This window comes from Podarcis liolepis (genome assembly GCF_965112155.1).
Source record: "Podarcis liolepis genome assembly, chromosome: 17".
NCBI lineage: Eukaryota > Metazoa > Chordata > Lepidosauria > Squamata > Lacertidae > Podarcis > Podarcis liolepis.
Window position 1 is genome coordinate 17701978 of NC_139571.1, and position 27289 is coordinate 17729266.

At 41.4% G+C, this 27289-nt stretch overlaps 1 protein-coding gene across 4 annotated transcripts in view; it reads right to left on the reverse strand.

The window, feature by feature from the left end:
* Positions 1-27289, reverse strand: part of CNTLN (centlein) — a 168234-nt gene that overhangs the window by 63028 nt on the left and 77917 nt on the right. For all 4 annotated transcript variants that reach the window (XR_014520625.1, XM_083482218.1, XM_083482217.1 and 1 more), the window contains 4 exons: positions 14911-15011; positions 9487-9578; positions 3142-3683; positions 103-274 (listed from right to left, as the gene is read on the reverse strand). Coding sequence is in view for 3 of the 4 variants with exons in the window: in XM_083482218.1 (XP_083338344.1) it covers positions 103-274; positions 3142-3683; positions 9487-9578; positions 14911-15011 (907 nt within the window). In the remaining variant the exon portion in view is untranslated. The remainder of the gene's footprint in view (positions 1-102; positions 275-3141; positions 3684-9486; positions 9579-14910; positions 15012-27289) is intronic.

The following is a 27289-nucleotide window of genomic DNA, read 5'->3' on the forward strand; positions in this document are numbered from 1 at the left end:
GAGGAACCACGATGTACAAGACAAATGCATTTGATCACCATTAAATATTTGTCACATACATTGAAGAGCAGCATGGTTAAATGTGCTCAAGTCCATTTTTACCTTTTTGTAGCATATTTTGCTTGGGCCTTCTAAATGCACACTGTTTGGAGGCATGCAATTATCTTCCACCTTATTTTGTTCCTGTTGGTCATATTTGTCTGTCAGTGGAGAATGCTGTACTCTTTTTGCAGTTATTGTCCCCAGATTCTCGGAAACTGGTATTTCAGAGTCACTATGAAGACCAGATTTGGAAACATTAGAACATTGGGGTTTAATGATCTCCAATTATCCAATAAAGCAGAAAATAAAGCAACCACATAATGATCTAGAAAAAACAAACACACAAACTAAAGTGCTATTATTATTATTATTATTATTATTATTACCACACACATCAGGCCGGGTTTCCCCAGCCACTCTGGGCAGCTTACAGCATATCTAAAAACATGAAACATCAAGCATTAAAAACCTCCCAATAAAGGGCTGCCTTCAGGTGTCCTCTAAAAGTTGTGTAATTCTTTATTTCCTTGACATATGAAGGGAGGGTTTTCCAAAGGGAGGGCACCACTACCGAGAAGGCCCTCTGCTTGCCTCCCTGTGACTTCACTTCTCGCAGTGAGGGAACCAGCAGAAGACCCTCAGAGGACCTTAGTCCTCCAAACCTTCACCCCATATCCTGAAATTTAGAGAAATATGAAGTACTGACTATAAGAATGTAATTTCATCATCTTTATTTTGATCCCTTTTAAAATGCAATGGATGCTTCCTGCTTAAGGAAAGGGAATGGAGAAAGGAAACAGCAGCAAGAAATCCCAACAACTGCTCTGATTCCTTGCATTAGTTGCCCAGGACTCTGGGGGCCACTTATCACTTGACCCTTGGATGTTGCAACCATATCTAAAGATCCAGAATAGAATAATTGTTCTGTGTTTCTTTAAGGAAATATGTGTATTGGGAAAATTCTGAGAAGCCATTAATTCTCTCCTCTAGACAGGGTTATGCATAGTTCAGACATTATATTTTCACTGGCACAGGCGTGACATTTCTGCATAGGCCACATGTGGCCTTGCTTGTCCCCAAATCTGTGGAAAAACTTTTCCCCAGAATTCAGAAAGAGCCTAATGGTAACCATATAAAGGGCATAGGATCATTGATAAATATGAAAAGCAACGATGCCCAGCTTACTTTGAGGTGACTTAAAGAATATGCCGACTGAAAGCCTTCAGTGATGGCAAGGGAGAACTTAATCTCAAACTTTTAAAACTGAATTAAGCTTCATCTGATTGCCTCTAAGGATACATGTGCCTAGTATGTTTCTTTTGTATCCTGAGAGCGCTGATTTCGCATATCTGAATAAAGCAGATTCAGATTGTTGGTGCTTTGGACTACAATACACATTATCCCTGACCACTCAGCATGCAGACTGAGGCTGACGGGAACTGTACTCCCAAACAACAAGATGAGACCAGGGTGGGGAAACTGGTATAAGACAACACGGATGACCTAACTCAATCAATGACAGCTTCCTAAACCCTTAACATTATATACACAAAGACACACACACACATGATCAAATACTTGAGATAAAAAGAAACCTCCAAAATATCCAATGTTTCCATCATGGCCAAAACTACTTACTACCAAACAGTGTTATGTTTCTGTGACATTGCCACCTTTAGTAGTAGAAGTTGAAAATGACCACTCCTCCTGTCGTGGAAGGAATGTGAAAGCTACAAAATTTATATATTATCCAGTTTCCAAATTAAAGTCAAGGTCTGATCGAAACCATGGATGAGGAACCTGTAGTCCTCCATATATTGCTGGACTCTAACTCCCATCATCCTTAAGCATTGGCAATGGTGGCTGGGGCTGATGGGAACTAGAGTCCAATAACTTCTGGCGGGCCGTGGGTTGCCCACCCACATCTAAACTCTTAAACATCTTATAAAGATAATGTGCAAATTGTTACAAAGGATCTTCAATTATTATTGGTTAAGACAAGCATCACATGACCTGGAAGATCCTTTGTTGTACCCATTTTTAAAACGGATGTTTCTTATTGCAGACTTATTCTGCTCACATTTGGTTCATTTGATGAATACAAATAACTGTCCAAAACCAACTTTCCATAACTGCAGATTTACAAAAGTACTATACAATTCAGGTTGAACATGAAAAGGGGTGTGATAAATTTATTTGATTTTACAACATTCATAAGATTAAAAAAAACCCACACACACAAAACCCACACAAATGAACATGAGCTAACCCCTTTCGGGAATGCTGGGAAATATTCAAGGCATTATTCTCATGTGCAAATGGCAAGTTCTGAAAGTTGGGTGATGCACATTATATGTATGAAATGAAATCAAGTGAGAAGCTTTGCACCCATTGGCCTCTTACAACCTATGGAAACATCCTGAAGTGGCTTCATTTCAGGATCGGAAATAGCATTTGCTAAGGACTGTTTCTAAGCACCTATGCAGTTATACTTACCTTTACAAAACTGATTTTTCAACCATCATTCAATTAAAGTTAGTACAATGACTGCACATAAAACATACATGAAATAATTAGTGTGGATGATCCTTAATTTAAAGGACGTTAAACAGCTTGTAGACATCTGGTTGCAAGCTGAAATGGGTCATTCAAAATTTATCTAACTAAATTAAGGGGAGAAAATGTTTCTACTCCCGGGTCGGCATGTCACAAGATAACTAAACCGACTTCGCAAGGCTTGCCTGGGAATCCTTAGCTGTCAGTGGTGAATATGCAAAGGGCCAGCAAATTAAATCAACCTGCCAAACTGTCAATTTCAAGCCTCATGACTGCATGAAAATAGCATCACTGGAAGAAATCAAGCATCGCCTTCTTTTGGGTTTCCTGGCACCTACTCAAATACTCGTGCAGTTGTGGCTAATTTTGCATGCAAATTTCAGTCAATAAACTCAGAACAAGACCTCCCAAGATATTTCAAAGGCTCTGACAGTATTTTTTCTGAATACCAAATCGACAGTAGTTAAAATTCAATCTCTATTTGCTAGTACTTTACATATGCACAGTGTCCCCTCTACAGAGCGAAGTTAATGAGAGCCGTACCTGCTTTCACTCACATCCTCCCAGCCGTCCTTATTGAAGTTCTCAAATACACCGCTCATAACCTTGATGGACTGATTGAGAAGAGACTGGTGATATCCCACTAAGCCTTTCTTCTCCCCTGTTTTCAACTTAACTTTGGCACTTCTATTCTTACACAGACATTGCCTGCAGGATGCCTCCGCATTGGCCATGGAAGGCACTGTCCTTGCTCTGTCCAGCGAACTCTGCAATTGCCTCACTTGACTCAGTAGATCCTTGTTTTCATCTCTCAGCGAGCTTGCTTCTGCCAATTGCCTCTTCAGAAAGGCAACCTCTCTCTCTAGCCCATCTATCAGTAGCAGCAGGTCTGCTTTGTCCTGCTGGACTTCTTTGATTTGTTTCAGTAGCATCTCCAGCTCCTTCTCCCTGGCCTCTGCTTCTTCCTTCTGCTGTTTGAGCAATGCTTTCAGATCACTGTTACCTTTCGTTAACTCTTTGTTGATTTCCTTCAATCTCCTTGATTCTCTCTCGAAACTCTTTAGCCTCCTTTCCAGTTCCAAAACCTGAATACAACAGCAAAAAACCCCCCATATTTCAAATTTAACCTTTCAGACAGCAGTCAGTCTAGCAATTATGTCTTAATGTCCTATATACTCTCTATGAAAACAAAATTGCATCCAATGCAAGGGCAAAAGCTATTTAAAGTACCTAATCGAAAAATAATTCCAAGGTAGTGCAGATGAATGCATTTGAACTGCAATAATACATCTGTTAAACAAAGGGCAGATGGTAAAAGGAAGTTAACATTCCCAACAAAGTGACACAGAAGTCTAAATATAGTCAGAGACTTTCAGCACAATCTTATACACGTCTGCTCAGATGGAAGTCCCATTGAGTTCAGTGGGGCATACTCCCAGGTAAGTGGGAAAGGAATTGCAGTCAGGGGTGCCAACTTGAATAAAATATGGGAGGGGCAGGTAAGCCCACCCCACATAATCACAAGATGCGGCATGTGCACACCATTTGAATGGCAACGTCCATCAGCTTTGGGAGTGTGCCCTCAAATATTTTATTGGGGAGGCTGAAGAGACCTCGGCCCTTAGAAGCAATATATTGCCTGGACACTGTAATGGATTGCATATGGACTAACAGTAGACAGGAACGTGAGATGGGTTTTCTGGGCCACCCCCTTGATTAAGGAACTCCCTCCCTAGGGAGATTAGATTAACCCTTTCATTGCTCAGCTTCTGGCTGACAAGACATTTTTCTTCTGGTTTTTTACAATAGAAGAAGAAGAAGAAGAAGAAGAAGAAGAAGAAGAAGAAGAAGAAGAAGAGGAGTTTGGATTTGATATCCCGCCTTTCACTCCCTTTAAGGAGTCTCAAAGAGGCTAACATTCTCCTTTCCCTTCCTCCCCCACAACAAACACTCTGTGAGGTGAGTGGGGCTGAGAGACTTCAAAGAAGTGTGACTGGCCCAAGGTCACCCAGCAGCTGCATGTGGAGGAGCAGAGACACGAACCCGGTTCCCCAGATTACGTGACTACCGCTCTTAACCACTACACCACACAATAGCCTCTTTAGTCTTGTTGAGGTGTAATTGCTCAACATTCAATTTTTGTTTTCTTAGTTATATTTCTTCTTTTTAAAATTGCTTTCACGTCTGCTTTATACACAACCTTGAGAGCCGTGTATCCAAAAGCTATCCCAGATATCAGATATTATTAAACTTTAAAATAAATTCTGCACATTAAATTCAGACTGAGCTACACTGTCTCAAGAAATAATATTTATAATTTCAGTTATTTTGATGCTTATAAACTTAATAGCTTCATTCAGATCTTTATCTGAATGTTCTTCAGCCAACCATGGTCCCTGGGGTTGAATGTGACCAACTTTTAAAGGCTGGGTGCGGACTGGAGTCAAGCCTGCACCACTACGGTCCTCTCCCAAGCCCTGCCCACCCAGTGAGCCCAGATTGGCTGGAATTCAAATCTTGGGGTGGTGGGAAAGCCCACCAATCCAAATGGCCAGCCAGAGGATTTCCCCAAATGCTGGGTGCCTAGCAAAGTATTGCTCCCCAGAGGACGGAGCCTGCCGCGATGGGACGGAAACAGCTGCCCACCCCAAGCCATTATTCACACCAGTAGTGTGGTGACCCTGCGCTCTCCACCCCTGCCCTTCTGACGATGACAGTGGTTACTGCCCATCACTTATCAGGAACCGTAATGGCACAGGGAAGAGTGGAAGAACATTCAGTGAAATGCAATTTCAGGTTCCCCCCCTCCATACCTTTTGAATATGGGGAGGTCTGGAGTAAAGATGAGTGAGGCTGGGGGAAATCCCCAGTCACAACTGTAATGAAAATGATACTTTTGCATCGTCATAGCAGACCAATACAGGGCAACCTTGTCGTATTAAATCCTTCATTATTATTTTTCAGAAATACAGAGAAGACAAAATGGTTAGTGATTCTGCCAGGATATTGCTTGAATGAATAAACCTCACCATCAAATTTGTCATTTTGGTGCACGAGCCAAGTGAATACTGTTATCGTCAGAGCATTTAAACTTGCATAGGTGGTGTGTATTGATACAATTCTGGTTTCAATTAAAATCAAGTCTGGAGTGGAACTCAGGGATGTTGCTCTGACCAATTGTCAGTGCTTTTGAGGCTAAAAGAAGTGGCACTCTGCCTAAGTCGAGTTGGAGTACTGTCATTTATTACTGAAAATAGTTGGATGATGTTCCAGAAGGAATTGCTACAGCTCTCAGCTCTAGTTACTCCCCACCATAAGCCAGCTACAATTGCAGCAAATAGCAATGAAACACCACCCTGTATATCTGGGTAGTACATACACTATGGAGTTAGTGCCAGAGCTGAAGCCTGTCTGATAATAATTTACGTCAAATTAGCCTCCATCATAAAGCCCTCCTATGTAAGATGCTTGCTGCCTTTTAGTTTTGTAAAACAGATTCTTCTTTATTTGGTGCAGGACTAGATCATTTACAATAGTTGAAAGGAAACAATGAATGTCTTCAAGGTTTATACCCTAAGGTCTCATGATAACACCTTTAATCCACAGAGATGGAATTTAGAGTGTACCTGGCAAACAAAATTACTCTGAAACACAGGTGATTGGTGTGACATCCTCTACTGTATCGCTCAAATTATTTCAATTACTCACTCTACCTTAAGATAAATGAATGTGAGCATTTCCTGTTCTGTGTTATTATTTTAACATGATGTTTGTCATTCAGTAATAACGAGATGACAGCCTTCATTACCTGACCATATGGCAAGTGTTAGAAGTATATGCAATCACATCATCTGCTGTAAATTACTGTACTTCCTACAAGCTAATTCACAAATATAAGATAAATGGACATAGCTATCCTGATATTAAGTCACAAGGTCTCACCTATTCAGTTCAAGCATACTGTTAAAACTTCAGTTTAAGCAGCTCAAGAAATGGGGATGGAAAAGCAGAAAGACACTTTTAAATATATTTTTGGAGCAAACATATGGTAAAGCACAGCCTCCTAAGTGAGCAGCTGTTAACAAAATGAACTACTTAATATCAGTTCTAGAGATGAGGAGGCTCAGGAAGAAACAGCAACATTTCACCCCCTTTATCCCAGACCTTCCCATTTCTTCAACCTCATCCAAATAGTTTGTTCCTCAAGGGCTGCCAACATGGTTTTCTGGGGCCAGTACATTGTATATGAATTAGGTCCTCCGCCCACTTGCAAAAAGGGGGGGGTAAGTTTGCATAAAATTTGCATATGATTTGTGTCATATGCAACTTTTGTGCACGTGTGGATGGGGGGGAACGGCCCCCAAATGGGTCACAAACAACTAATAAGACAGAATGTTGGTGGGTCAAGCTGCTCCCATAAGTCTACTGCCCTAATAGCAAAGGCTTGACCTGCTTAATTTCTGCCTGCCATGCATCTGTTAAAGGCATAAGAGTGCAGTTCTCCCCCAAGAATTCAGTTTCATGAGCTGAAAACTGGTTACGTCACTGTACATCTTTCATCAGTTAATTTAGGCTGGAAATATTTACTTCAATATAAGACAATATATACAATATAATATATATGGTATTTCAGATGAGGGACGCGGATGGCGCTGTGGGTTAAACCACAGAGCCTAGGACTTGCCGATCAGAAGGTCGGCAGTTCGAATCCCCACGACAGGGTGACCACCCGTTGCTCGGTCCCTGCTCCTGCCAACCTAGCAGTTTGAAAGCACGTCAAAGTGCAAGTAGATAAATAGGTACCGCTCTGGCGGGAAGGTAAACAGCGTTTCTGTGCGCTGCTCTGGTTCGCCAGAAGCGGCTTAGTCATGCTGGCCACATGACCCGGAAGCTGTACACCGGCTCCCTCGGCCAATAAAGCGAGATGAGCGCCGCAACCCCAGAGTCGGTCACGACTGGACCTAATGGTCAGGGGTCTCTTTACCTTTACCTATGGTATTTCAGATTGCTGGGGCAGGTATCTAAAAAGGATTAAGATCTGCAGCAACCAAGGTACAGATAAATTCTAGATTAAACTGTTAAATAGCAAGCACTATATTCTAAGAGCGATTGTGGTCATTTCTTCATGTTTCATAAGAAATACACTAATGTTATCATCACAGATCAAACAGCCTTTAATTGTTGGCTTTGGTTTTTAGCAAAAAGTTTTGAGCCTCTGACATAATTATGTTGATTCGAAAGTTTAGACGAGCAGCAACAACCGACACCCAACAACTACCCTCTTTCCTCCCCTCACGCTGTGGGCGGTAAACCAAGTAATATACACCACACTGCTATGTTGATGCTACAATCCTCTTGTGCAGTCAGAGAATAACTTTGGAAAAATTTAGTTTCAGTTCAGTGGTGGTTGTGTTCAACCCAGGGATTGTGTTTTACACTAACCATCACCAGTTTCAAAATATATCAACTTCGGCCATGGGTTACAAAGCTGGCTTGTTTAAACTACAAAGTTAATGTAAAACATGACCCCTAGTTTGGTCAGAATTAAAAGGCATATTTAAGGGAAACAAAATCACTGTCCTAGCTGTGCAAAAGCAGGGGAGAGTGTGTGAGCTTGAGGATGACTGCAGTGTGTGCACAGCACTAAACCGTGGTTTACTGCAGCATCCAAACTGGGCCAATGAGAAGCCTATATACAGGGGGGCACACTGGGCTCTTGGAAGCCTTTGATGATTTCATTCATTTATTTTTTACATGTTTCCTTCACACAATATACCAATGTGCCTCTGCCCCCATACATGATTTTTGAATCAGCAAGCCAGTGGCATCATCTTAGAGCAGTGTTTCCCAACCGGTGTTCCGTGGCACACTAGCCACGAGACGTTGCCTGGTGTGCCGTGGGAGGGAGGCGGGCGAGTCGGGCGGCGAGAGGTGGGGCGGCGGCGGCGAGGAGAGGCCGCCCAGCGCCTGCCTGGCTGCCTGCGTGGCGCTGACGTCACGGGGCTGTAACGTGCCCCACATAGGTACACGCGGGGCGGCGAGCGAGCTCCCTCCCACATCCCATCGCCGCTCGCTTCGGCCGGCCTACTGGGCTGCCATTTTCATCTACACATGCAGCAGAGTAAGTTGACCCAGAATAGTACCAATTCAGATGGCAGATGGGAGAATGACAGTGCTGAATGTTTTCCCATGTAGAACAGTCCCTGCAAATAAAAACCTAGCATATTGGGAAGAGGGATGCTAGCCTAACCATTACCTTCTATGCTGTTACTATTTTTTTTTTTTTTACATAAGTAAAAAGTGACCTTTCCCCATCTGGCATGGTGGTGTGCCTCAAGATTTTTTTCATGAAACAAGTGTGCCTTTGCCCAAAAAAGGTTGGGAAACACTGTCTTAGAGGTACCACATATAGGCATAAAACCAATTACATCGGGGTTATTTTTAAAAAAAATAGCACTATTTTGCACTGTGAACTTACACACTTATGCATACACAACCGAGTCTTGATATTGTCCTTTCTGCAAGTATAAAAAGCCATTGCGGTGTAGTATTTACGTGTTGTACTATACAAAAGCAAACTGCGGCACACAAAATGTTTACTAAAGCTTCCTAAAACAAAGAAATGCTTCCATTTACATCTAGATCTTCCCTGTCTCTTTAAATACATTTAAAAAATTTTCGTTCCCTCTACAAGAGACACATATATATTTTCCACAAGCATTGATTTCTGACACAATTTTGGCAGTTAGGGTTATTTTGAATTATGGGTGGTAATTAAAAAAAAGAACACATGGCTTACATTCATCAGTTCTGTCTTTTAACTTATGATCCCTTACACTGAAATTGAGATTTAACTTGCTGGACTCAATATCTTACAGATTAGGGTACCTTCAGTAATGTCTGTGCTGGTATTTCTTTCACATTCTTCTTTGGAGTACTGTTCTTGACCCCATCCTCTTCACCAAGTCTAAAGAGCAGCTCTGGAAGAGGAAATAAATAATATATTTTGACACCTAATATCCTAGTAAAACAATACCAAGGCATTTTAAGGAAACGGGTTCATTGGCTTCCCAATTATGAATAATGTGGTCTATTTTCTTGTCAAGCCATTTGGTCAGCCTCAAAAGAGTGACCTTTTTTTAAAGCCTTATGCTGTATAATTATTAATCCTTGTAGCATCACCATGTTTTTCCCCCCAGTACAAGCTTTTCAAAGGTACAATAGATGTGCAGGTTAAAGATGCTGTACTTTTATTCCCATCTTCATTCTTTTATAGACTATTCCCTCTGTGCCATAAAAGGCAAATTCACAAGTCTTTTTATCTACACAGTCACTAGCAGTTTTGTTCTCTGGGTCTTATCCCCTGCCAGGAGGATCAGAGAGTGATTGGCGAACAAAGCAAACAGAAACAGAATTAGGGTGGACGGAACTTTAAACTCCCTTTCTTGTAAGGTGAAAGATCAAGTACTTTACAGGATAAGTCGCACATGCCATTCCACTGAAATGCTGGAGATTCATAGCAATTAGAAACTCCAGCAACCAACTGGTGACCCATCATTCTATTCACCACTCTGAAGATCATCCACACGCTTGATGGTATCCCCCGACTGTACCTCCTCCTCGCTCTAGCCCCAAAGTTGAAAACGCAAAACCTATTACATACTAACCACTGTTTATAAAAGTAAAAACATGCGTTTCAAATAGACAATCTGGAACCCGCCTTGAAAACACGCCCTGCTGCTCCATCTGATAAGCCAATTCTGCGGCCCAGTTCCAACCATTTCCATCACATCATTCCAATGCCTTTTCTGCGGTTTGTGCTGGATATATTCATGACCACATGGGCAGAAACTCACTCACACAACTAGCCAGTGTGGTGTAGTGGTTAAGAACAGTGGACTCGTAATCTGGTGAACCAGGTTCGCGTCTCCACTCCTCCACATGCAGCTGCTGGGTGACCTTGGGCCAGTCACACTTCTCTGAAGTCTCTCAGCCCCACTCAGCTCACAGAGTGTTTGTTGTGGGAGAGGAAGGGAAAGGAGATTGTGAGCCGCTTTGAGACTCCTTAAGGTAGTGATAAAGCGGGATATCAAATCCAAACTCCTCTTCTTAGCTTGCCCAAAGGACCAAATCATAGAATTGCAGAGTTGGAAGAGACCCCCAGAATCATCTAGTCCAACCCCCTGCAATGCAGGAATCTCAGCTAAAGCATCCATGACAGATGGCCACCCAACCTCTGTTTATAAACCTCCAAGGAAGTAGAGTGCACCACCTTCCGTGGGAGACTTTTCCACTGTCAAATGGCTTTTACTGTCAAAATTTTTTTCCTGATGTTTAGTTGGAATCTCCTTTCTTGTAACTTGAAGCCATTGGTTTGAGTCCTACCCTCCAGAGCAGGAGAAAACAAGCTTGCTCCTTCTTCCATGTGACAGCCCTTGAGGTATTTCAAGATGGCTACTTAATGAATGCAACATGAAATCATGGTTTGCATGTCTGAATGGTTCACTCCAGCCAGTCCTTCTCTCCCAAAATATGCAGTGCTGCACCCCTTCCAATTGTCCATTCCCATATTTAAATTAAATTCATCAAGTGCACATTAGCCAAGGGCTCAGAAAGTATGTTTGTGTGCATATACTAAGCCACAGCTGCGCTTTTAACTGTGAACTGAGCTTTTAAAAAAATGTTATATAAAGGAAATGGATTGCAGGAAAACTGCTCAAATGTTGCAAAAATATTTTTAGGGTAAACAAGACGTGCCTCCTCAGAGAATAATATCCACTATACCGGCTAAAGGTTTGCTTTAGAACCGTCATTCAAAAGTAAAGCAGACATGGCAGGTCACTTAAGAACTTTCAATTCACAAACAAAGGAGGAGCAGAAGAAAAGCCTGCTACTCTCTGTAGGTTAGCAATCCTCTTGGCATAAACAGTGACTAACAAGTTTGTTAGAGAGAATTAGATCTTTCTTTTGTCTTTGGAACATGTCATGGCCAATTAAAACTTCTGTATTCACAAAATAAATGGAGCACCAGTCTAAAGATAATAGAAGCTGAAAAAAGTAAAATTGTGCAGCTGGGGAATATGTACCTTTACCTTGATATTAATCTATCAGCTCCCATGTTAGTTCCAAGGTTAGTCCCTCAGCACAGTGGTACTGCATACATTTGCTACTTCCTTTAAGTAACATGCAATGGTAACACATAGAGGCTTTTCATCTTTTTCTAAATATTCACTCATTTGAATGTCAATTGTAGCTTTTACATCAACATTTACTTTTGAGGGAGTTTTTTGTTTTGTTTCTAATAATAAACTGATCAAAGCACTCAGCGTTAAACCTTATAACATGATTAGATATATGAATTACAACTACTGAATATAAGATTTACACACACTGAAAACAAAGGTGATTTAAATATCTTTTTTTCCCCCCAGTGATCCAGAATTTAGGAAAGCCACAATGCAACAAATATGAGAGAGAGAGAGAGAGAGAGAGAGAGAGAGAGAGAGAGAGAGGAGTTACAAAGGTTCATTGCTACCAAGCAAAGTATGCAGAATTCACTCTAGATTCAGGTGTCGATGGTGAGGTTAACTGACACAACACTGACTAAATGTCCAGATTACAGTTAAAATTAAGCCAGAGCTGGCAGTGTATCTCCAGTCCCTCAGAGGAATGCTGCAGTCCCTCCAAGTGCCCCGGTTTTCCAGGAACAGCGGATATAAGCCGCACGTGTAAATAAGCCGCACCTTTAAAAATCAATAGGAAAAAAGAAAAATATATATTCCCCTACCAATCTGAACTGCTTCCTGGGGGGGGGGGGAGCCGCGCCACTTTGCTGGCAGCCTTCCCCCCTTCCCCCTTCTTTCCGGCGCCGCTTGGGAGTGGCGGGTGGGCTGTGCGCCGTTGCCCTGTGCTCCCGGCGGGGCTCCCCACGCCCCGCATAGGGGAGTTTGTTAATGTTTAATGTTTTATGATGTTTTTATATATGTTGGAAGCAACCCAGAGTATAGAGAGTAATATTGTTGTTGTTGAATAGGACAACCCTATTTTCATTGGAGTAATGTTGGAGGATATGGTGCTCCCATTCCATGCCCCAGCCAGTCTGGAAATGGAACCTCAGAATACTATGAACAATAATAACAATAATTTTATTATTTGTACCCCGCCCACCGGATTGGCTTGCCCCAGCCACTATGGGTTTGGAGTGTTCAAAGTTTTGGGCTGCGCACATCCACAGGGATGTTGCTTTCCCCCACCAAGGGATTCTGCTTCTGCACTCTAAGCTAGAGAGTCAAAATGTGCCAATGTAGAAAAAGAAGAAAGATAATGGCAAGTATTTATGGGAGGCAACTGACTCCTTTGATGGCTTTAAGAGAGGACTAGACAAATTCAAGGCTGTCAATGACTACCAGCTACAATAGCTATGTTCTACCTCCACTGCCAGAGGAATAATAATAATAATGATGATGATGATGATGATGATGATGATGATAAATGTATCTTTTATACCCCGCCCATCTGGCTGGGTTTCCCCAGCCACTCTGGGCGGCTTCCAACAAAATATTAAAATACAGTAACACATCAAACATTAAAAGCTTCCCTAAACAGGGCTGCCTTCAGATAGCCATGTTCAAATATATAAAAGGATGTCACATAGAGGAGGGAGAAAGGTTGTTTTCTGCTGCTCCAGAGAAGCGGACACGGAGCAATGGATCCAAACTACAAGAAAGAAGATTCCACCTAAACATTAGGAAGAACTTCCTGACAGTAAGAGCTGTTCGACAGTGGAATTTGCTGCCAAGGAGTGTGGTGGAGTCTCCTTCTTTGGAGGTCTTTAAGCAGAGGCTTGACAACCATATGTCAGGAGTGCTCTGATGGTGTTTCCTGCTTGGCAGGGGGTTGGACTCGATGGCCCTTGTGGTCTCTTCCAACTCTATGATTCTATGATTCTATGATCTTCTAAAAGTCTGGTAGTTGTTGCTCTCTTTAACATCTGGTAGGAGGGCGTTCCACAGGGCAGGCGCCACTACCGAGAAGGCTCTCTGCCTGGTTCCCTGCAACTTGGCTTCTCGCAGTGAGGGAACCGCCAGAAGGCCTTCGGCGCTGGACCTCAGTGTCCGGGCTGAACAATGGGGGTGGAGACGCTCCTTCAGATATACTGGACTGAGGCTGTTTAGGGCTTTAAAGGTCAGCACCAACACTTTGAATTGTGCTCGGACACGTACTGGGAGCCAGTGTCGGTCTTTCAAGACCAGTGTTATCATGGGAAAAGCAGGAGGCAAGAGTGCTGTCGCACACATGTCCTGCTTGCAGGCTGCCCACAGATACCCCGGTCAACCAGTATGAGACCAGGATGCTGGACTAGATGGGCCACTGGCCTGATTCAGCAGACTCTCTTCTCGTTCTTATGGTTGGAAACCAAATCCCCTTAACAGCTATGCAAACAGTGCTTTTAGATCCCAGATGCCAGCCTTAAAAAAACAACAAAAAGCACTGAAATGCATGATTATGGTAATCACAATAATTTGAAGTTAAATTCAATTGCTGCAATAGGACACACATTAGAGCCAATGCCTCTATGGTAATTATGGTAGAGTGCCATTTTAGGAGAACTGACTCATTTCTTACTTATTGAAGAGCTTCACAACAAAGAAAGCACTTGAAGCAATGTATATCTGAAGTGACTGACATAACTGACACAGACAAGTTGCTAGATGCAAGAGGGACAACTGCCATAGATATGGTTTGATAGGCCATTTCTTATATCCATGTATGTGATCCTCATGATTAAAAAGGGAGAAGCTGAAAAATTATTACAACAGCAAACCTCTGCGTAGGTAAACTGAGGGAAATTTATTACATTTCTTCCAAAAAGCCCAGGGCAGCTGTTTAGCCTTGTGACCTCCCTGGCAATTCTGACATCATACCAAACTATAGTTGTCACCAATTGTGGTTTTTGGATTCTGGTTTCGCCAGCCAGGGTTTTAAGAAGCTTAAGTATGTTTTCAAGTAATTTGTGAATTGACAAACCACAGTTTGCATTTGGCTGGCAAACCAGCATCAGAGGCCATGATTTTAATAGTGTTTGAGAATACAGTTTGGTGTGATGTCTGAATTAACACATCATAATTATACAGCCATCGCTCTGTTTCCCACTGCAACTGTACCATGGGGCCTAGAATGAACTTATGAAGCTGAGCGTTGCGAGGACAGAAAAGAAAAGCACAGAAACAGATCTAAAACTATGGTTTGGGTTATAACCTATAATTAGCACGACACATGGTTTGTTTGACATTATGGCTGAAATAAGCCTACCTTCTCTTTCTTGTTGCAGGCATATATTCAGTTCTTGTATTGTAGCTTTATCCCTAGATGTATACACTCTCATCTGATCCAATTCTTCCTCTAAATTCAGTCTAGAAAAACACACACAAGAAATGAGCGCACAGCAGAAAGAATGTGGGGTGAGTGAGTCAAGGAGACATACCCTACAAAAACATGCTGAATAAAACATGTCACTTAAAATACTGAAAACCTTTATACTGAATTTCAGGAAACACATATCAGCACTAGTGTTACCTGTATTTACGTGAATCTAATGTACCATTGAATCAAATGCGTACCTCAATTTTCAAATCTTTGAAATCAAAGAAGTATTTGCTGGCAAATGTAAAGGTACCGTCAAATCTAATGTGCACCCTAATTTCCACGACATAATTTGGCCAAAAAAGGTGCACATTACATTTGAGTAAATATGGTAACTTTTAACACTAGTATGTTATGAGCAGTCTTGCTCCAGAACAGTACGATCAGCAAGAAAATCCTATTGTTCCATTTCTAGCAAGAAAATCCTATTGTTCCATTTCTAACTGAAAACATGTAGATACATCCACTCTCATGTTTAGTTACAATGCCAACTTTTGGGGAAATCAGCAATCAAATCACAACCACGTAAGAAGAGATTTGTAAAAGATCTGAAAATAGACAGCATTGTCGCAACGGTCTGTATTTGATTTGATTTTCTTGAAATGCAATATACTCTCTATTATGATGTTATGCTTTCAAGTTTGAGTATTTGCCCATTGACAGATTTCACAGCAAATGAAAAGATTAACTAGACAGTACTGGAATGACAGTGACTTGCTGGTACTCTCAAGCTCTGCCAGTTAACAGCACAGCCCTTATAAATGCAGATCTCTTTTTCTTTCCTGTGTGTGCTGGTTTCTGCTTCCATTATAAGTAATCAAGGTTTCAGCTAGAAATAGCTCCCTCCTATGATGAGTCAAAGTCCCATCAAGTCATCTGTCCAGCAGCAGATAGCTCAGCTGGTAGTAGAGCACGAGACTCTTAATCCCAGGGTTGTGGGTTCGAGCCTCATGTTGGGAAAAGATTCCTGCATTGCACAGGGTTGGATGATCTCTGTAGTCCCTTCCAACTCTACAGTTCTACGATTCTATATGAGAAGAACTGTGTGGCAGGAGCAGCCCTGTCCTCTCAGTCTAGAAACCTCTTCTTCCCGAAAAATAAAAGTGCATTACACTAAAACTATTTTAATTATATCCCTTGCATTTGAAGCATATTAGCAACCAGCATTTAGCTAAATTAAACCAGGATACAGAAAACTGGGGGAGCTCAAAACTTCAGCCTAAAAAAATTACAAATAAGTAGGAAACAGAATAATTGTCTTTATGAAGACATCATAATGATTACAGATTAACCAATTATCATGACCTTAGGCAACGTACCAGGATACATGCAATAACCAGAGGCATTTATGTAAAATCTTATACACAAAGCACCTGAAGCACATAAGCAATTCCAGGAGGATACATCAGAAAACTTTTTAGATCACTCCTCACAACTTCTCTATGATCCGTCCTTATGAAATAGATTTTATTTCATTTCATTTTGCATTGTCTTGGATCAGGTGACAACTCTGAGGATCAATGTACACTATATTCTGTAAGCAGTGCTATTTCTCTAGAAAAAGAGGTGCCGGAGCTCACCATGAACATCTCTCTCATTCTCTTACAATGGCAATGGTGCCCACCTGAGAGGTGCCAGAACTGAGCTCCTGTAGGCTCCAGCTGAAAAAAAAGCCCTGTCTGTAAGATATTTTACTACACGTAATTGCTGACCCTTTAGATGAAGGAGAGTACATAAATTTTCAAATAATCTTTCAAACAAAATCATAGATATAATCATCAAAATCATACAGAGAGCTAGGATTGGCTGCACTTCTCAATTAAGAATACATTTAGTGGTAAACTCATTTCCCCCTGCATTTTGTGTGAAGCAACCCTTCAGTGAGGAGGGTTTGACTCCCACCAAAATAAAAATCTTCAGTCCTGTGAAACACGATAATTGAAGCTTTGCAGCCACCCATTTTTGCCTGAAAAACATTGTAAAAATCAGGATTCAAGATGATATTAACAGATTGGAAAAGAGGGCTAAATCTAAGAAAATGAATCTCTATAGGGACAAATGTACGGTTCTGCACTTAAGCAGGAAAATCAGCTGCACAAATAAAAGATGGAGGACACCTGGGCTGCCAGTAGTACAAATGATAAGGGATTTTAGTAGACTACAAGTTTACATGAGTCAAGAGTGTGATGCAGCAGCAAAAAAAGCTAATCCTATTCTAGGCTGCATCAACATAAGTATAGTGTTTCGATCAAGGGGAGTAATAGTACTGCTCTGTTCTGCCTCGGTAAGACCATATCTGGAATAATGTGTCCAATTCTGCAGACCACAATTTAAGAAGGTTATTGGCAAGCTGAAAACGTGTGCAAAGGAGGGTGACCAAGATGATCAAGGGTCTGGAAACCAAGCCTTATGAGGTACAATTGAAATAATTGAGTATTTTTAGCCTGGTAAAGAGAAGACTGAGAGGAGATATGATTTTGTTTAGTCTTTTAGTCGTGTCTGACTCTTCGTGACCCCATGGACCAGAGCACGCCAGGCACTCCTGTCTTCCGCTGCCTTCCACAGCTTGGTCGCTTCGAGAACACTATCCAGCCATCTCGTCCTCTGTCGTCCCCTTTTCCTTGTGCCCCCAATCTTTCCCAACATCAGGGTCTTTTCCAGGGAGTCTTCTCTTCTCATGAGGTGGCCAAAGTCTTAGAGCCTCAGCTTCACGATCTGTCCTTCCAGTGAGCACTCAGGGCTGATTTCCTTCAGAATGGATCAGTTTGATCTACTTGCAGTCCATGGGACTCTCAAGAGTCTCCTCCAGCACCATAATTCAAAAGCACCAAGGCTATCCCATGAAGGATGGAGCAAGCTTGTTTTCTCCTGCTCCAGAGGCTAGGACCCAAACTAATGGATTCAAGTTACAAGAAAGGAGATTTTGACTAAATACCAGGAAGAACTTTCTGACAGCAAGAGCTGTTTGACAGTGGAACAGATTCCCATGAGAGGTGGTGGACTCTCCTTCCTTGGAGGTTTTTAAGCAAAGATTTGGTGATCTGTCATGGGTGCTTTAGCTGAGATTTAGCTGCATTGCAAAGGATTGAACTGGATGACTCTTGGGGTCCCTTACAACGCTACAATTCTATGAGTCCTTGATTTTCATTTAAAATCTTAATGGATTTTCAAATATATAGTTATGTAATGTTTGGTAGAAGAATAGTCCAAAGGGGTGTGCTGTAATTAAAATGGCATTCCATGCATATTTGTCCAGCTTGCCAGAATATGGAAAACAGCTGCAGTGTAGAAAAGTGACACCCCAAGTCAGAATTGTAAAAGGGAACATGGAACAATCTACTTTTCCTATTGTATGATATCCTTCTGATACATATGTAGATAATTCCACTATGAAGAAGTTAGTTCCCCAAAAGTATAGGTATGTGCTTCTGCTTCTGAATGGCACTGATCTTTTACTATTTATTTAAAGTATTTATGAATCACCCGTATTCATAGATTTCTAAGCGATTTAAATAAAATATAAAATAACTCGCATCATAAAATAAAACAGCAGAATATTAAAAGTGACTGGATAAAATTAACATTCTGGAAAGGCTGGCTGAAATATAAAAATGCTTTCGCAGCACGTCGAAATCCATACAACGCTGGCGTCTGCCTCATCTCCACTGGGAGAGTGTTCCATAATGCAGGGGCTACTGCACTCAATGCTCTCTTCTGAGCAAGCTTAGAGAAATTTAATTTCTGGGGCATTAGGCACCTGAAGAAGCTGGGCCTCTGATTATCTCAGGGATCTATGTGACCTACAGGGGGTGAGGTGCTCATTAATATACCACTGCACCAAGTTGTTCAGGGCTTTGTTCACTGGTACTAGCTTGAGGTGTGAGGAGGGTGAGGAGATGCCTCGTGGGCAATGGGTTGCAATGGGCTTGCTCACAGGCGAGAGTGCGGAGCAGATGGGGCGGGGACTTAATTTGCCTTCCAAATCAGAAGTGGAATGCTGGGCAGCTGCTTCTGCAGAGAGAGCATCAGTGCAGCTCATGAGCACATACCCAGCGTGACCGGTGGTTATTTTGTCATTTTGCTTGTTTTATATTATAAATTGTTTTATATTAGGGACGTGGGTGGAGCTGTGGGTTAAACCACAGAGCCTAGGACTTGCCGATTAGAAGGTTGGCGGTTCGAATCCCCGCGACGGGGTGAGCTCCCGTTGCTCGGTCCCTGCTCCTGCCAACCTAGCAGTTCAAAAGCACATCAAAGTGCAAGTAGATAAATAGGTACCACTCCGGCGGGAAGGTAAACAGCGTTTCTGTGCGCTGCTCTGGTTCGCCAGAAGCGGCTTAGTCATGCTGGCCACATGACCCGGAAGTTGTACGCCAGCTCCCTCGGCCAATAAAGCGAGATGAGCGCCGCAACCCTAGAGTCGGCCACGACTGGACCTAATGGTCAGGGGTCCCTTTACCTTTTACCTTGTTTTATATTGTTTTGATTGATTGTATTTATTGCACTCTTATTGTATATCCTGGTCCGAGAGCATACAGGCAGGCAATGCAGATCCTGCAGCAAGCTGTCGAAAACCTGCACCTGTCTGCAACTGAGCCGCAACATTCTGTATCAGCTGGAGCTTCCAGGGCAGAGCAAAGGTAGTCCCACATAAAACAGACTGCAGTAATCAAGTTTGGAGACTACCCATAATCACCTGCTGCAGAATCTTGTACAGTTAGACTTTGTTTGAGGGGAGGGGCTTGGTAGCCATATTTGCTTCCCATGTACAAATGATGTTGATAACACTTATCCTTTATCCTGTAAACTGCTACCTGTTCTTTCAATGCTTCTCAAACACGGGATAAAAGCATGATAAAATATTTAATAAAAACTGCATTTAAAAAGGTGAATGTGACTACTTTTAATCCTAGGCGGAATTTATGCCACTGCTGGTCTACTCATACAAAGCTGAAGGTTCCTGTTCAATGCTTCTAACTGGCCCTGTTCCTCCTCCCTTTCGACATAAGTCCTTTGTATAACATAGCCACCATAGCACAGCCAATAACAATTGGTTCACTAGGAACTCATTAACTAGGGCTGGCTTTCAACGTCGTGATAGATACCAGCAAAACATCACGATATACCGATATATCATATTGTCTGAAATAAGGATAGAGCTTGGTAGAGGCATTGATTGGCTTCACACTTTTTCCCACTTGATGATTTTTGCATCACACGTACACACCATGATTCGTGATATATTGCCAGGTCAAAATTATGAAACTGATATCATGATATAACTTCTAACTGGTTTTGGAGGACATAGTGATAGATTGCCCAGCCCTATCAATAATCTGACAGTAACTGAAAAAACATGAAAGGCTGATGGGCAGCTTTTATTTATTTATTTTTCAGGTAGCATGAGGGGCTGGAAGTACTGAGGAGCATGGCCAATAGCTGCCTCTTCACAAATAAATAGCATGATTCATGTTGGTACGTGACTTGCTGTGGCGCAACATAATTTCTTTATGCCCCTTGACGGAAAAGCAAAGACCCCACAACACATTACTTTAAATACTATGGTGTCAGCCTAGTGGCTCATAGGATTACCACTTAGTTGCATAAACCAGAACAATCGTCATACTAAAGTGCTTTTCATCATGACCCAATGAACCAGAAATATTCTTTCACTTGCTGTGAGGAATGCTGTTATGTGAATATAGGAGGGTTACTAGGGAAATAAAGCTGTTTTTTGTTATTAAGAAAAAGGAAACCTAACACCAATTTTTCCTCAACGAATCCCTGTAAAACTGCTGAAAAACCTGCCCTTTAATTCTGCTGTCAATACAGATGTCATAAATTAAGGCTGAAGAAAACAACATGGCTCAATGTTCTCTTATTCTACTTCGCCAATATCCCCACCCTGCCAGTCTTTAAAGTTGTAAGATCTGAAATAAGCTTGAACCAGATCTGACTTCTTAAGCAGTCAAATACTAGTATGACAAAAGTTTTCCCTTTGCTCCTCCAATGTTAAGATTCAGGTACATCTGCTTGCAATAAGGGCAAGAGATGCTCTTTCAAAAGGTCTGTATATTTGTGTGTCAACTGACAGCTTTGGGAGGCGAGAGCAAATCTTGGAGCAGGTGTTTGATCTAGCCTGTGTGAGAAAGCAAAAAACCATTACATACATTGGGGGATAAGGCTGCCAAAAGAGTGTAAAGCAAAAAAAGAGAGAGAAGTACAAGCATTACTTACATTTTAGTCATGTTCGTGCTACAGAGAATGATTTATTGAATTCCTTGGCCAATTTAGACTATCTGAAAGTGATTGCAGTTTGATAACTATCAGCTAGCCAAGGACAGCTGTTCAACATTTTCTGGATCTTCCAACCAGGGTTAGGTGAACAGCCACTGCAAGCACATCAAGTTTCAGATGGTTGAAATGCCCAAATAAGGTATATCATAGAAACAAATGGTGCCTGGGTGTGCATCTGTTTGAATTCTTAATGTCTTTCCTGGATATTTTTTTTTCCCAATTAATGACCGAGAAACATTCGCATGTTCACAGTCGTGAACTGGGTCAGTTTGCGGTTCGCAGCAGCAGTAAACTATGGTTGGGCATTACATGAGTAAACCCTGAGCTTGGGCACTCCTCCTTCCAGCCCCACCACACTCTGTGCTCTGATTCCTTTAAGGATTTCTTGAGTGTCAGCAGGAAGTGAAACATTGAAGAGTGAGAGTGAATTGGCACGCCTGAGCCTATTATAACTGATTAGTATCACAAGGAGGGAATAGCCGGCTGGCACCCTAAATAAGAACACTTCTGCTAGTGGTTGAGATCCAAAGCAACATTTTGTTGCAAGTCCCATTTGTTTCAAATGTACAGTGGAACCTTGGTTCCCGAACGGCTTAGTTGCCAAACAAATTGGCTCCCACAATGCTGCAAACCCGGAAGTAAGCATTCCAGTTTCCGAACATTTTTCAGAAGCCGAACATCCAAGGCAGCTTCCGCTTGAGTGCAGGAAGCTCCTGCAGCCAATCGGAAGCCGCGCCTTGGTTTTCGAACGGTTTCAGGAGTCCAATGGACTCTCGGAATGGATTAAGTTCGAGAACCAAGGTACCACTGCAAAGTATGATTTGTCCAAAACTGGCAACAAAATGTTGTGTTTTATCTAGGTATTTGGTTAAACTGGATCTTTTAATTGTCCTCATTACCTTATGATGTCAGAATGCTAATTTGCTGTTTATTGAAAATGTTTATAGGATTTTGTGTTTTTTACATATTGTCCCTCCACCCCACCCCACCCCGTTTACCTTTGGTACTTTGTTCCTTGCTCTGGGATTTAAAAAGCTGGACAAAGAGTAGCTTATATATACTGTAAGTAAATAAATAAGCACATTTTAATCTGCCATTCCTAGGGTTAATTGGCTCTTGGGAGTCCCTTCAAACATATCTGTGTGGCCTGGGAAGATGACAGCAAAGAAAGCAATCCTGCCATCCCAACTGCCCACCTGTTGCATCGCCAGAGCAATGTTGGAGGGGACCATGCTACTCAAGCAACTCCCATGTTGCAAAGGTAGCTTCTGAATGAAGCCTGGGCTCAGTCCTAACAGAAAAACAAAAGGGAAGAAGGGAGTTTGCATTTTATCGCTGCCTTCTCTCTGTCATAAAACACAACCTTGACTCCCTTTGAGTGAGTTAGTCAGTGATAAATCATATTAATAAGTTCTCCCAACCACAAATTGTATGCGAGGAGTATTACATTCCTCCTCATTATTTCAATTTGAGAAAGGAGGTTATTGGGCAGCATGTAGGTATTAATCCACTTAAGGACCTGCATAGAGGGAAAGTGACTGAAGCTCAGAACGCCTTAATTTTTAATAACAGTCAGCATTATTAAAAATAATTTAATGTAACAGGCCTATCTCTATTAACCTCTGTGAAACACCTTATTTAGATAATCATTGCCTCATTTGTACATAAACTTTTTCATAGGAGACACATCCCTTCCAGGCCCTTGAGAACCTTTGGCAAATCTAAAAGCACAATAAAATTACAAAATCAATCAGAGCAGCAGCGGTTCTCCTTCTCTGGCTCCCAAACATCTCTCATATTGATCACCAGCCAGAAGATCCAATAAAATAGCCGCTCCCTTTCCATATCACATCCCCCCCCCCAAATAAAAATTCCAGTCTCATCTGTAGCAGCCTTTCTTCAAAACGCTGCTTAACTAAATGGGCTTCTATAAATGCCTGGAAGGTAAGAGGAGGAGGAGGAGGGAAGGCCACAACAAGCTAACACAGAAAGGATGTTGACAGAATTCTAATTACAGAAACAAGGCATTGATATGGCCACTTAATGTTAAATTCTTGTGCTATTTCCCTGGTATGTGCTCTTGGAAGAATAGCTGCAAGAAAAATGACCCAATTAGAGACAAGAGACCAAGAGTTAGTTCACCCGGGCCTTTTCTCATTCCGATGAAAAGTCCCAACTCATCCTTCCTCACACTCAAATGTGCAGAGTGTTGGTGTGTGTTTTATTCTGTTTTTAGTTTATCGCTGCTGTTGATTTTTTGATATGTTTTAGGCAGCTGTTCGTTTCATTTTTTCTGTGAAGCACTTTTGAGTTGTTGGGGTTTTTTTTTACAACCAAGCAGTGTATAAATTTTATGAAATAAATTTATAATAAATAAAGGAAGTGTATAAATTGTGGCACAGGGACCTAGCCCCTGACAGTTTATGTGCCCACGGCAGCCTTTTTCCCTATCTGCCCCAGACTCCAGGCCTAACTGCTTTTTAAAAATAGGATGTTGAGAGATTTTAGCAACACAATCCTACATCTAGTCCAAAGTAAGTCCCACCGATGTACATCACAATGCTAAACATGTCTACTCAAAGTAAGCCATACTGAACTCAGTGGGGTTTACTCCAAGATAAATAGGATTGAGGTTGCAGCCTTACTTCCAGAAAAGTAAGTACAGGAACAGGATACTGGAAGAAACCAGATTCAGAGCAGGCTATGTATCAGACAAATAAATTGCCCTGTTCAGTAGCTCTGGGGTCCTTTATAGGAAGGTGACGGGTATAAATCTAATAAATAAATAAAAATTATAAATAAAACACACCATCAACACTTTTAAGGGCATCATAAACTATAATTCTGCTGCAGCTGTGTTCATGTTAGATGTGTACAACAGAGGGGGCAGGCACACCTGCTGCTGCTGAAAGCCATAAAATCACTCAGGTCGCATGCTGCAAACATAGACACACCATCAGCCAATGCACAGTGTCTGAGCTGGGCAGCAATGAGACAGAGGCAGAAAAGGCAGCTCTAGTCATTCATAACATTTGTGCATTGGCCAAAAAGATCATTTGCCAATCACAGCTTTGACTTTATTCGCCGGCTATAAACCTGTAGTCTGCCGATACATTTTTTAAAAAAACGATAATTAAAATTACTTGCTTTTAACACTTCTTGTTGATAATTTTAATGTTTCTTATTAAAAAAAATCAAGTAGTACATAAATGTTGTTAAATAATAGTAATAATAATAATGCCTCATTGTGGCATATGATGTGAGAATGTCCAGTGATATATTCATTTTGGTCTGAAGTTGTTGTCCATATTAATGTTGTCCTGGTGAAATTCTTGATCTTTCATGTATTTTTAAACTACATTATTCCAGTATGGGGATTAATGGAAGGACAACCAAAGGGTATTTCATGAAAAGAGTTATACGTTGCGCATGGAAGGGTAAATACCCGCCATGCAAGGTTCTGAGGACCTCACCGCCTTTGCCACATTTGAACACATTTCTTATAAATGTCAGTTTCATGTGGATACCTATCTGGACATTTATTTGACACATATCAATTTATATGTTTAAATTAAGATGGCTGTATCAATACTTATTGCATTTTTTAATGTGAGCTAATGGGTTTCCCCACATTGCCTACCTCTTTCTCTGTTCTTTTTGCTTGCTTTGCTAAATTTGTTAATAAAGGAGGGGTGGTGACTACAGATGCCGACGATAGTGGTGCAACTGGTCTGAAGACGGTGTACACTGTACAGTTCATTTAAAATTGTTGTAGTCATGAGGTTTCATACAAAATTCTCGAGAAGAACATCTAAAACATAGTTCATAGAATAGATGTGCTTTTTTAAAAAAAAAATGGCTGTAAAGATATTCAGCATAAAATGTACTTTAGTTCACCTGCGCTTATGTCTCAAATTAGGGAAGAAAAGACGTGGGTTTGGATGCCAAGGAAGGTACAATCAATTAGCCCAATAAGAGCATCAAGTTCCATGTAGAAGCATAATCCCAAAGAAGTGTGGAAACAGTCATAAGTGTGGGATCAGCAAATTTAGGGCTTTTCTTCCATGAGTGATCAAGGACAAAGCTTTTGATGCAGATTACATTAATACACTGCCATCCCTTCTACCTGGGAATAAAAGGAGATGAAATACTTTACCCATGATCGTGTGTGCATGGCTACACTGCAAATGTAACCGAATTCCTAGTAGCTATTGACAATTCTTCTTCTTCTTCTTCTTCTTCTTCTTCTTCTTCTTCTTCTTCTTCTTCTTCCTTTTCTTCTTCTATTGCAGCTCACAGTTCTATTTCAGAAGAGCTAGTGCCTACACTAACTGACGTAGTGTTTTTAAAAATATGTATCTGTGGCATAAGTGTCAGCAACTGAAGGAAACATCTTTGCCACCATCTTTGCATCTACAAAATAGCATCCAGTAGATTTTCTCTGGAGGCAAAAGGTGGAATTGGATTCTTTATATCCAGAGCCACGGGAAGATCCTTGTCTCTTGAGATGAGGTTGATGTTTATTGTACCCCTGTGCTGATGGATCTGTTTCAACCGCTACGCCATCTAAAGCAGAGAGTGCACTCTGTGCTATACATTTCACCTACAACAAGCCTTAGTTTGAAGTAATCAAAGAAAGGCTGCTACAATAATTGCTGTTGCTAAAATGGAGAAAGGAATAAATACAACAATTTCATCCTTTTACCCCCAGTAGAATAAATGTTTCAGAGGCACACAGTGGAACTCCTGACCACTTCCCCATTAGAATGCCTTTTTAAAAATCATCTCCTGTCCTTCTGCACATGATCATCATATTTATATCCCACTGCTAAACTTTTGCTCCCAGAACAGCTCACAACAGTATGAAACAAATAATCAGGTCCGTGCATCTGAACAGGTCATCAGCCAAACACTACCAATAAGATGAAAGAAGGAGAGCTCCTTCCATCAGCTCAGCGCCTCCTAAACTGTTTCCATTCTACTTGGTCATTTTAAGAGCTACTATTTAACTTTACGAACTGGTGCCTTAGTGTGCTTTTTTGCTCTTTCCTCCTTGTCGTGACTGTGTGTGCCTGTATATGTGTGTGATGCCTTTTAGAATGTAAGCATGCAGGCAGAGACTGCCTTGTTTTAATTGCTTGTGTGTAAGCCCCCTTGGGAGGTGATTTAGCTGAAGACTGGGGTACAAATGCTCTATCTTAATTAATTACTATTTTGCCATGTGTTGTGTTAAAGGTCTGCTGAGTGTGTCCTGCAGAGTAGTTTCTTTCCCTGGAATGTGAATGATCACAGGATGCATGCAATAGGGGGCTTTATCACAAACAGCGTACCTGATCAATTCTTTACATTCCATACAAGAACTAACAAGACAAGCTATATAAAATCTGTGGGGGGGGGGGAGCCTTTAAGGAACATTAGTTGACCACTTAGTCATAGAACACTTAGATAACCATGCCTGGTACTGAGACATCTTGGACACAGTGCTACAATTAAAGAATTGGGCATCTGTACTAACTGCAAATGTAGACCAGTAAGCGGCTCATTTTAGAGCAAAGGGGAAAATATTTGCCTGTCACCGCTCAATATCTTTATTTTAGAAAATGATCTTTATTGTGTTCTTCCCCCCCTTCAGCTGACTCTCTAGCAGAGATAGGCAACTTTTTAAATACAAACTATCAGCAGATACCATTGACTAAAAACATCACTGATGTAATATGTGCATCAGAGAAGACCGGTACAGTCTTACATCTTACCCAATTTTTCTGCTGGTGATACTGATGTTCTAAGAACATGGCTTTATCACTTGAAGCCTTCACAGGAAACATAAGAAAAAGACCAGTAGGACCAGTCAGTTTATGATCTTCCTTGTCACTGAACAGCATTTGCTACAAATCAGAGGTAGATTCGATGATTGGAGATAAAGCATTTGAAAAATGAGTAGCTCCTTTTTTGCAAATCTATCACAGCACAG